General features: G+C 35.6%; 2 protein-coding genes across 2 annotated transcripts; both read left to right on the top strand.

Annotated features, from left to right (window-relative positions):
* Positions 1–1,598: 1,598 nt before the first annotated feature.
* On the top strand, positions 1,599–5,929 carry LOC107466921 (uncharacterized). Its single transcript, XM_016085926.3, has 7 exons — positions 1,599–1,900; positions 2,134–2,334; positions 2,423–2,545; positions 2,692–2,729; positions 2,854–2,953; positions 3,143–5,056; positions 5,340–5,929. The coding sequence occupies exons 1-7, from the start codon at positions 1,832–1,834 to the stop codon at positions 5,568–5,570; spliced, it is 2,676 nt and encodes an 891-aa protein (XP_015941412.1). The 5' UTR covers positions 1,599–1,831; the 3' UTR covers positions 5,571–5,929.
* Positions 5,930–6,736: 807 nt separating this feature from the next.
* On the top strand, positions 6,737–9,815 carry LOC107466922 (low-temperature-induced 65 kDa protein). Its single transcript, XM_016085927.3, has 6 exons — positions 6,737–6,957; positions 7,049–7,252; positions 7,400–7,696; positions 7,824–8,198; positions 8,450–9,442; positions 9,532–9,815. Exons 1-6 carry the CDS (start codon positions 6,870–6,872, stop codon positions 9,603–9,605), a joined length of 2,031 nt encoding a protein of 676 aa, XP_015941413.1. The 5' UTR covers positions 6,737–6,869; the 3' UTR covers positions 9,606–9,815.
* Positions 9,816–11,061: the final 1,246 nt, after the last annotated feature.

The raw sequence follows: 11,061 nt of genomic DNA, 5'->3' as shown, positions 1-11,061 counted from the left end.
ATATTGAATTAGCTTAGTGCATGCACAAAGTTCAATTATATTTGATAATTGATATACATCACAATATTCTCCATTATTTCATGAAATTAATGTATGTTAACTACAAAGTGATGACTTTTCCACACCGTGATTGGTAATGAATGATTTGGTATCAGCTTTTGAAAAGGTAAATTAACTTTTTAATTAGTCTGGCACAAAGGAAGAAAAAGTTGTAGACTTGTACCCCTCAGTGCGGTGAGTGTGGTGGGGAGAAAGGGAATTCGAATAACATAATGCTATGGACAGATAAACCATATAAATTACAGGTTGAAGAATGAAAAAATATACATAATTTATTATTATTTTTTAGTAAAATAAAGTGAAAGTGGCTCTTGAATTTGGTTAGTGGATGACTTAAAGGGGTACACGAAATTTGACAGTGATATCTTAAATGGAGGGGCAGTATTGGAAATTTAAGTAAAGCATTAAAAGAAAGCACACAACAGCTACTAACTATATAACACCAAAATTGTGAGTGTATGATTAATGTATGGATCCGTATAAGCATGGCTATGGAATTTGAATGGAGCTACGTGGACATTGGACAATGCACGTTTCTTCTTATTCAAATCTTGTGTTCTTTGCATGTGATCCAATATATAACATTTGCTGAATTTGATAGCTAAATAATAATATATAGCTTAAGCTTAGTACCTCACACGATACAAAGTCACAACCACAATTTCGTACATAACACAACACATTTGGGAAGGTCAGTTTTTATGCAACCCAAAAAAATGTCGGTCACAAACTTGTTTTATAAAAAAATTATACATTAAATATATTAAATAGTTTTTTTTTCTTTTTCTATTTCACATGATAATGATGTATATATCAAATAATGTTGGGAAAGTTTCTTATTGGAGCGTTTCCACCTCATGGTACGTTGATGTGTTAATTGCTTATTAATTAGATAAACCTAAGAGAGAGCATTTAATTATTGCTAAATATGCTTAAGGCCTGTTTGGCCGCCGACAATGGCATGTGCTGAATCTGTGTTGTGCACACAAATGCCTAGTTTGAAATGCTACAAATTAAAAATAAAATTACCTGTATTTAATATGATTAAAAAATTTAAAATCTTATCTTGTAATAAAACTGATTTTGCGCTAGAGATTGAAGAAGGGTGAAGATTGGTGGGGACGAAAGGTTTGGCATTTACAACTCATTTTGTGAATAAACTTTTGGCACAGTGTCCTTGCAGCAAGAAAGGCACTTCATTTATGTTTCTGGTGGGTTGATTGATGCTTATCAGAGACAGCACACAACCACATGGACATGGACATGCACATTGACATTCCTCTCCCTCTTTACTTAACCCTTTCCAAGCTCCTTTAGTCAACATAAATCTTCATCCTTCTACCCCCATTCCAAACGTTACAACTTGGTCACTTTTTTTAAGTAAGTTTTTAACTATTTTCATCTAGTATTGTATTTTAATATTTTATAGCATGTTGGAGTCTTAGGGTGATTAAGAGTCAATAGAGAATTGCATGAATCCGGGTCAGTATTGTCATTTTGAATTTGCTCACTTCATGTAAGTCAAGGTGAGAAGAAAGCAAGAAAGGACTTCTTAACAAGCACTACTCTCTCTTTCTAATTCTCAACATTCTCTTACTTGATCCCTCCATTTCCATTTCCATTTCCATTTCCATTTCCACCACTCATCAAACTCGAGAGATCTGTCACCAAATAATTATATTAGTGACCAATGAGGTGCAGCTTCTAAGATTCTTGTCTTGTCCTGCATCTACAATCACTGCAACTCCGTAACAACTATCAGCCTGACAAGATGTTCAAGTCATGGAGCAAGAAGAACAAGATCAAAGCTGTGTTCAAACTCGAATTTCAGGCAACTCAGGTAAGAAGAAAAAAAAAAAAAAGACAAGGACTTTCTTTATTCTCATGGTACTAAATCTGAAAATGGGGTTTGGCCTATCTGTCATAACTGTAACATATTGCCAACAAGATTTGAAAATTGAAATTTATACTGTATAACATACTGGATTCTGTGTATTGAGGGGAATGTTGTGTATTGTGTGTAATTGTAAACAAATGTGAAGAATCTGAATCTGTTTTTGTGTTTTTGATTAGGTGCCAAAGATGAAGAAGTCTGCACTGATGGTATCTTTGGTTCCAGATGATGTTGGGAAACCAACTGTGAAACTGGAGAAAACTGAAGTTCAAGATGGGGCCTGCATATGGGAGAATCCAGTTTTTGAATCAGTTAAACTTGTTAGGGATGCTAAATCAGGAAAAATCCATGAGAAAATCTACCATTTCATTGTTTCCACTGTAAGGCTTGTACCTAAGAAAATTTAACACTTCCCTTTTTACCTGATTAGAATGTTCTTGCTTAATTCTTTATGGCTTCTTGTTGCAGGGATCTTCAAAATCTGGCTTTCTTGGGGAAGCCTCAATCGATTTTGCTGATTTTGTAGCAGAAGCTGAGCCAATAACTGTCTCTCTACCCTTAAAATTCGCCAATTCCGGTGTAGTGTTACATGTTAGTACCCTCTTGTCCCCCTTCCTATCTTGCTTCTTGTGTCATATTATTCATCTCTTGCTGTTCTTATGCCGTGAGAATCTGAGCTTTTAGGAGCTTTTACAAACACCATTCATAATTTACTCACATAAGAATTGTTGAGACAGGTGACAATTCAGAATGTGGAAGGATATACTGCTGAAAGGTGAAAATGAATATCCTTTTACATATAACCTTTGTAAATTTCCATATTTTTCTTTTTGCTTTTCTTTCTGTTCCCATAATTGCTTACAAGTTACAACCACATGCCTTATATACCTTAATTCCAGAATTGGAGAAGATAATGGAGCTGAAGAACTTTATAATGACACAACCTTGAGACACCAACTGAGCTTTGGCAGTACAGAAGAAAGTTATAATGTTGAAGAAGTAAGGTCCATAAGATTCCTTTACATGGATGACAATTTTGCACTAATTTGAAGTTTTCCTTATTGTGAATCCATTTTTTTCTTTTTCTTTTATGCATTTAACATGAACTTCTTAAGGGGATAAGTTAATGAAATGAAATGATACAATTTATAGAGTTATAGTCATGTTACCTTTGTTGTTATCTTATAGAATGGGAACATGGCCAAGACCAGATCTGGATATTCTGAACAAAATGCATCTAACGGCATTAGTCCTGGGGTAGCTTCATGGGAGGATCCTTATAGTTTCAGAAATACATCACTGCCATCATCAAAAGGAACTGGTGAGGCCACCGAGAACCAAGTGCACAAGAGGTCTAACACAAACTGGTCTCTTGGTTCAGGATCAGATGGAAGTTTAAACAGCCTTGAAGATAGTCTTCCAAGATTCCAAGGACATTCGGATAACACCACTGAAAAGCTCAAAAGTGAAATCACTTCTCTAAAGCGGCAAGCTGAAGTATCAGACTTAGAGTTACAATCTCTTCGAAAGCAGATAGAAAAAGAAAGCACCCGGGGACAAAATCTGTCGAGACAAATTATCAGTCTCAGAGAGGAGAGAGATGTGTTCAAACTTAAGTATGAGAAGCTCCAGTCCCAGCAGAGTTACAATGATGAGAGCAAAGCCTCAAGAGCCTTGAAGTCTGAGATTGAAGATACTAGGATTCAGTTAGAGGCAGTTAAGGAAGAGCTTGTTTATGAGAAAGAAACGAGTGCCAATCTTCAGTTGCAACTGCACAAGACACAGAGCTCAAACTCGGAACTACTTTTGGCTGTGACAGACCTTGAAGCAATGCTGGAACAAAAGAATAAGGAAATGTCAGATCTTTCTACCAATGTGAAATCCCAAAATAGTACTAGTCAGCGTGGTCATGCTAGAGAATTAGATTTCTTGAGGCAGAAAATTGCAGACCAGAATGGCGAAATAAACATGTACTGCAAGCAAAATGAAGAGCTAAACGAGCATATAAAAGAGCTCACTTTGGAGTATGACCTTCTTAAGAAGGAAAATGTTGATATCACTTTGAGATTGAAGCAAGATGAAGTTCAGCACCTTAAGTTACAAAATGAACATTCAGCTTCTTTGGTTACAATACAACAACTCGAATCACAAGTAGAAAGACTAGAAGAAAGGATAAAGATGCTGGAAGATGAACATTCAACATCATTGGTCTACATCAAGGAACTTGAAAATGAAGTTAAGTCTTTGGAGAAAGAACTGAAAATGCAGGAAGAGAAATTTGAAGATGATATGCGTGCTATCCAACGTGCGAAAGCTGAGCAGGAAGAACGAGCCAGCCAAGCCGAAGAGGCCTTGAAAAAGACAAGACACAATAATGCTGTTGCTTCAGAGCGGTTTCAGGAGGAATATAGATTGCTTTCTGTTGAAATGGCGGCCAAAGTTGAGGAGAATGAAAAGATGAATGACAAAGCAGCTGCTGAAGCTGATGAATTGCGGCAGAAGAATAGACTTATAGAAGAAATGCTCCAGAAATGCAACCAAGAGCTCAGGCTAATTTCAGATCAGCACGAATTGAAACAGCAAGAGCTATTGAAGCAGATAGATTCAAAAGGAAAAGCAATGGAACACATGTCACATGAATTAGAAGTTAAATCCAAACAACTTGAAGAAGCAAAAAGGCAAAGGGATGAAAAGGAGGCTGCATTTTCAAAGCAAATTCAGTTGCTTAGATCTCAGATTAAAACATCGTTGGCAGAGGAGTGCACATTGTCTAAATCCAAGCTAAAAAAGAACACAGCTGAGATGGTAAGGATAGATGCACAAACAACAAATGATGAGGAGATGGTGCTCAGCACCCTACTGTCAGAAGTGGAAATCTTTAAGGTGCAGCACAATGAAACAAAACAAAGTTTGCACAAAGAACAAGTGGAGAAAGAAGGTATGAAGAAACAGATATCTCAATTAGAAGGAGAGTTGAAGAAGAAGGAAGCGGAGTTAAGTGCTATGGAGAAGAAGATCAGGAATAACAAAGGACGAGATTATGCCGCACCTCTTTCTTCTGCTAAGGCCCAGATTAAGAAATCAAAACCAGAAATTGAGAAGGTAATTCTTCAGCTTCTAGACTTCATATAAGAAACTAAGAGCATGATGTTACTGTTTGTATTAATTAGTGCACAACACAAAACCAAGAGAATAGTAATAGCATCATAATTCTAACAGAGTGTAGAGATGCTGAAACTTCAGTTGAAATGAAATCATACTTAGATCCAGTTTTTAAACAACTTCCTGTTCATGAATCACAAAACAATGCAACTATATATGGCAAGAGTTGTGTACATTGTTTGATGACTTGACTAACTGTTGATATATTTTGTAACATGAGAAGGGAACGGATGCGGGAAGCAAATCAGCTAAGAACCAAGATAGCGAGGTCCGAATGCATGAACTGTTGAATGAAGTATCAGCCCTTAAGGAAAAGAACAAGACCATGGAAAGCGAGCTGAAAGAAATGGAAGATAGATATTCAGAGATTAGTCTGAAATTTGCAGAGGTTGAGGGAGAAAGACAGCAGCTCGTTATGGCGGTACGCAATCTCAAGAATGGTAAGAAGAACTAGAATGCATCTTCAGAGGTTGTAATGTCTCAGACAAATCACACATGGTTTGTGAATGAAACAGAATACATCATGAACCAAATATGACAAGTGCTTTGAACTTGGGGTGTGACCTTTAATCCTGTACATGAGAGCTAACATTTTTACCTCATACAAATTTAACCAGTCCTTTTGCTCTTCAGCTTTGAGCCTTGTATTTTATTTATATATATATCATGTAACCAATAACTTATCAGTGATTCTTTGGCGCTCCCTACATCACGGTTCTGTTGTAATTTCTGTATCACACTTCAACTATATTTTTAAGACAAGAACTGCGATGTTGAGCATTTACAGGTACAGAATGAGAACATTTTCTTTTACAGCAACACAAGAATTTCTCAGTTTGTCATCAGTTTTAACATTTTTGGTGGTGCAACATTGGATACAATATGACAGATAAACAAGATGTTGCCTACTTTAATTGTTTAAGTATTCTCGTTGAGGGACTTAACTCTAATAAGGCAATAATAAAACATCTGGGTAGATTAAATTACTGCATTTAATGGAATATAGAAGTGAGTTTTCCTCAAGATGTGATGCCAAAGTATCATGATTCAAATACAATGAACGTAGACACACAATTGATACCACAATAAAGAGAAAACCATTAATTGAAATTTTGTCAAAATCCAATTTCCAAGCTAACCTGGATGGATCATGGATAATGGATCAAACTAAAAAGTACATGTTACTGCCACGTTACAGGGAAAGTAACACTAAAATAAATAAATAATTGTGACAGTTTGCTTAACTGCTATTCTTGAAAGCCCCATCCACCCATTATTTAGCATAACCGACAAGACAAGAAGATTTCTTTTTGACTTCCCTAACTACAATAATTTAAGAACCAAACTAGACACTTGTCTATGCTCCTTACCTCATCCTACATTCACGTCGGCAAAATCTGAATTATTTTACATACATGCACTCTTGTCACTTGGTTAGTGATTAGTTTCCGTGTGTCAGTTAATCACATTTAAATCAAACATTAATCCTTATTCTTCGGATGTGACCTACATTACTATATCTAGCATTCCAACTCTAAACAACATTTCAAATGACGACGACAGTTATTTGTTTTTGAAAGAAAACAAAAACCGCTCTCTATGTACGTGTCAGTTGATGATTACATGTCGGTAATGTCCACGTGGCTCCAGTTACGAGATGCAAAGTTGCAAACTGTTTCATGGGACTTGTCTATAAACTCTCTATAGCCTTTACTCTCTTTTGTATACAGCGATCAATTAAGCAGTTTCTTTCATGGAGTCTGAAGTAGTTCGTAGTCATCAAGAACAAGATGAGAATGATGAACAACAACCACCCTTCAATGATGCTGCTTCACAACTCGGTATGAGTCTCTTTTTTCTTTTTCATGTATGCAAGTTTGATGATCATATATTTGAATTTGAAGGCATCTGATCGGGTGCATATGTATGCAGAAGAACAAAATAGTGATCCTGAGAAGAAGTCATCGGTTATGAACAAGGTGAAGGCAAGGGCTAAGAAGATTAAGGATACAGTAAAGAAGCATGGTCAACGAGTCCTTGATCATGTTCATGACAATAGCAGTAGTGAAGATCAGAACAGTCCTGTTCATCATGACATCAATGAGCCTGAAAACCAACAAGTTGATAGAGAATTAGGTACTCTACTCTTTTCTCTTTCTTCCATATTAGAAACTAAACTATTCTTTTTTTTTACATCATCTTTTTCAATCATACATGTTTAAATCATATACATAGAAAAGAAATCCGTGGTTGAATTGGATTGTGTTGTTGAATGTTGTGCAGTTGATGAAAGTGGAGATGTTAAAGATGCTCCACCAACGTATCAGCAAGTCAAAAATTATGTTAAAAATGCTGCAACGGAATCTGAGCAAGTAGAAAATTTGGGCAAGTCAGAAGCCAATTATGGTGGCACAACAAATATGGGAGAAGAACCTCAGGACAAGGCAGGAACTGTAGGTGTTGTTTCTCCAACTGATGAAAACATAGCCACTGAGGAAGTAAAGGAAGGGCATTCTAAGGACAATTTGGAGAATATATCTGAGGCATACACTGCTACTCAAAATTATCAAACTGGAACAGGTAACCATTTGCATTAGTAATGGTTTGATGACCAACCAGCATTTGTTATATTTATCATTTAACAAAATGATTCAAGAAAAAGAAATAAGTTTAGTTGAGTTGGATTTTGTTTTTGGATATTCTGCAGTTGGTGAAAGTGAAGCTGTTCAAAGTTCTCCCCCAACATATGACCAAGTGGAAGATTTTGTTAAAAGTGCTGAACCAGAACCTGAGCAAGTTGAAAATCTGGACAAGTCAGTACCAAGTTCTGGAGGTACAACACCATTTGTGGGAGAAGTACCTCATCACCAGCCAAGAGTTGTTGGTGCTTCTCCAACTACAGAAACTAATGAAGACATAACCACTGAACCAGCTAAAGCATTTGCTGAGGAAGAGAAATTTAAGGGAAATTTGGAGAATCCAACAAGCTTGGGTGAAGAACTGCACCCGCCGGGAAGTAGGCCTGAGGCATACACTATTCCTCCCAGTTATCAAACAGAAGACACTGATTCAATAGGGAAAGGTAAGTAGGAGCAGAACTCAATTTTCTTTTGTAGATTATGCATCATGTACTGATGCATTGTAATATTACTGCTATACTTTGTAAAATTTCATGGTTAAATTTGATAGGAGATTGCTGCCAAGGTGGTGTTTGTCTTTAGTGTTGATAACATGGTGTGGTTAGAGACTGACTGAAGTTATCAAAATTGGTGATACATAATTTATCACTTGCCTGATGATAATATATGTTAATAAATAATGTTGGGCTTGCAGGTCCTGATGATGAAATAAAGATTAAAGAAGTGGAGAAATCTTTTGAGGAGAAGATCAAAGATGATCCAAAGTCTGTTCTAGTGCCAAAATTCCTGCCAGATTCTGCTGAAACTCAAGACTCTTTTGATGGAAACAAAGATCAATCTGTGCAAAAGCCAGACCCTCAACTCTCAAGTGCAACTAAAACCGAGCACCCTCCTGATCATGAAAACCATGAACGAGACTTGCCAGAGCTTGTGCAAGAGAAGGAAACTCAGTTTGCTTCAGATACTATATCCTCAAGTACCAGCAGCCACAGGGAAAATCCTGAAGCAACTGAACAAACTTTCAACAGCAACATATCCAGAGATGAAATGGAGAATCCATCAAAGGAAAAGAGTTACTCAGATGAGATATCATCTGCCACTTCTGCAATTGCTGCTGATAGGGCTGTCTCTGCTGAAGATGTTGCTGCTGTTCCTAAGAGTGATCATGGAGACGACAAGGTGACCACCCTTGAAGAGGGAAAACGTGAGGATTCTTCTAACAAGTCAGGAAAGAACATTGCTACCTCTGTGACAGAGAAACTTGCTCCAGTTTATGGGAAGGTTGCTGGTGTGGGAAGTGCAGTGAAGTCTAAAGTGTCCGGAACCAGATCAGATGACAGTGTTGGAGTTGAAACAGAAAATGTGGACAAAGGAGAAGACAAAAGGGTGAATGTGAAGGACTATTTGGCTGAGAAGCTAAAGCCTGGTGAAGAGGACAAGGCACTTTCTGAGGTGATTTCAGAAGCTTTTAACAAGCGTAAAGAAGATCCAAAGAAGGCTTGTGAGGGTGAGGATGCTATAAAGAAGCAAGGAGAAGAGGCAAAGGAAAAAGTGAAGTCAGAGACAGTGGCTGAAACTGAAGAGAGCAATGTGAGTAGTCCAGGAAAAAGTGTGGTTGGTAAGATTAAAGGTGTTGTTGGCTCTTGGTTTGGTGGCAAATCAGAGGAGAATCAATCATCATCAAAGGGTAAATTCTAAATTTCCTTGGCAGATTTTGCAACACATTTGTGTATGATTCGTATAAATATGATTCTGATGTTGTTGTTATGAATGCAGGAGGTGAAGATTTAACATTGAACAAGAATAGTGGTGAAATCCAGGCTGAAGGTGAAAAAAGACTGGAGGAGTAATGCAATTGAAGAATTTATTATTTATGTAGATATATGTGCTTGCTTTCTGGTTGTCTCATGTTGTTAGTTGTTACATATGTTTGTGTATAGTGGATTTATGTGAACCTTGTTATGTGTATGTGCAGTATCAATTATGTATGAACCACACTGTATTGTTATTATTAAGTGAAAAATGATGTCTTAATACTTAATAGTATATTTTCTTGTACACATCAGTGTGCTTCTAACCATTGATTTGATTGGCGTGCTTGTTAGAAGTGGAGATAAATGCTCTTCCAAATAGAAGAAAACAATTTATCATTGATTTCAAGATGTTAATGCTATTTGTAAATTGATTATGGACATCAAAAGTAGTAGAAATCTTAAGGATAATGTGGTGTTATGCTGAAGGGTCTATTGAGATATTCACACAAGTTGTGATAGAAGAAAAGAGAAGTGGTAGAGGTTAGTAGGTTTTGTGATTTGTAGTTATTAATTTGTGTGAGATTATTTATTTTTTTTGTTGATTAAATGCTGACCAGATTTTAATAAAAGTGATGACTGCTAGACTTTTTCTAAAGAAAAATATGAACTTTCTTAAGAAAATTAATGAAATGACAAAATGAGAGTTTAATTACTTTTAAATTAAAGTACTAAGACTTATATATAATAGAAATATTAATTCAATCAATTTTCTTATTTTAGCTAATTTTTTTAAAAAAGATATTAATTACAATATCAAACTAAAATCCTAAACTAGAAATTTGGGTAAAATTTAACCCTGACTTTTTTCTTTTTTTTATGGATCTGATTTTGCCTTTTTGGAGTATGCTTTTGGGATTTAAGAACAACAAGAGTGAGATCCGCGCANTTCGATTAGCATTAATGGTTACACTTTGTCTTTTCTTGCGGTTTTTTTGTTTGTAAATAATTTAAAAAAATAAATGAATAAGAATGAAAAACATATAAAAATATTATATTAAATTTAAGAAATCTTTAACAATTAGTATGAGAGATTAAGAAATGAAGAATAGTAAGAATCTTAATATGTATAAATTGTAGAATTTGAATATTTGTAACTGAAATTTTTTATAATTACTATTATTATGATACTTTTAATGTATGTTTATTGTATTTAATTAGTACTTGATGTTTCAATTGAATAATAATAGATAAGAGTTTTTTGTTTTTATTTTTTTAAAATATTTTATTAAACAGTGATTGATTAATTTTTATCTTTTTGTTAAATCATTAGAATTGCTGACATGGCATCATTAAAAAAGAAAAAATAACTTAAACTCATTAGAGAGAATTGATATCAGCTTTTATATATTATAATAAATCGATTGACTGACTTAGAAGTTGGCCCATAATTCGTTAAATACATTAAAAGACTAAAGCCCAAACTGGCCTGACCAAAACAAGAAACCCAAACTGGAGAGCATCGATCACGTTCCCGCCACCACCAAAACGAGAG

The sequence above is a fragment of the Arachis duranensis genome, chromosome 9, assembly GCF_000817695.3.
Source record: "Arachis duranensis cultivar V14167 chromosome 9, aradu.V14167.gnm2.J7QH, whole genome shotgun sequence".
NCBI classification, from domain to species: Eukaryota; Viridiplantae; Streptophyta; class Magnoliopsida; order Fabales; family Fabaceae; genus Arachis; species Arachis duranensis.
Note: the sequence above shows the minus strand (reverse complement) of the source record. Positions and strands in the feature narration are given on the sequence as shown.

Coding starts and splice junctions, on each gene's coding strand:
- LOC107466921 (XM_016085926.3), top strand. CDS start 1,832: ATGTTCAAGTCATGGAGCAAGAAGAACAAGATCAAAGCTGTGTTCAAA. Junction 2,546..2,691: donor ATTCCGGTGTAGTGTTACAT/GTTAGTACCCTC, acceptor TTGTTGAGACAG/GTGACAATTCAGAATGTGGA. Junction 5,057..5,339: donor CAAAACCAGAAATTGAGAAG/GTAATTCTTCAG, acceptor TAACATGAGAAG/GGAACGGATGCGGGAAGCAA.
- LOC107466922 (XM_016085927.3), top strand. CDS start 6,870: ATGGAGTCTGAAGTAGTTCGTAGTCATCAAGAACAAGATGAGAATGAT. Junction 7,697..7,823: donor AAATTATCAAACTGGAACAG/GTAACCATTTGC, acceptor GATATTCTGCAG/TTGGTGAAAGTGAAGCTGTT. Junction 8,199..8,449: donor CACTGATTCAATAGGGAAAG/GTAAGTAGGAGC, acceptor TTGGGCTTGCAG/GTCCTGATGATGAAATAAAG.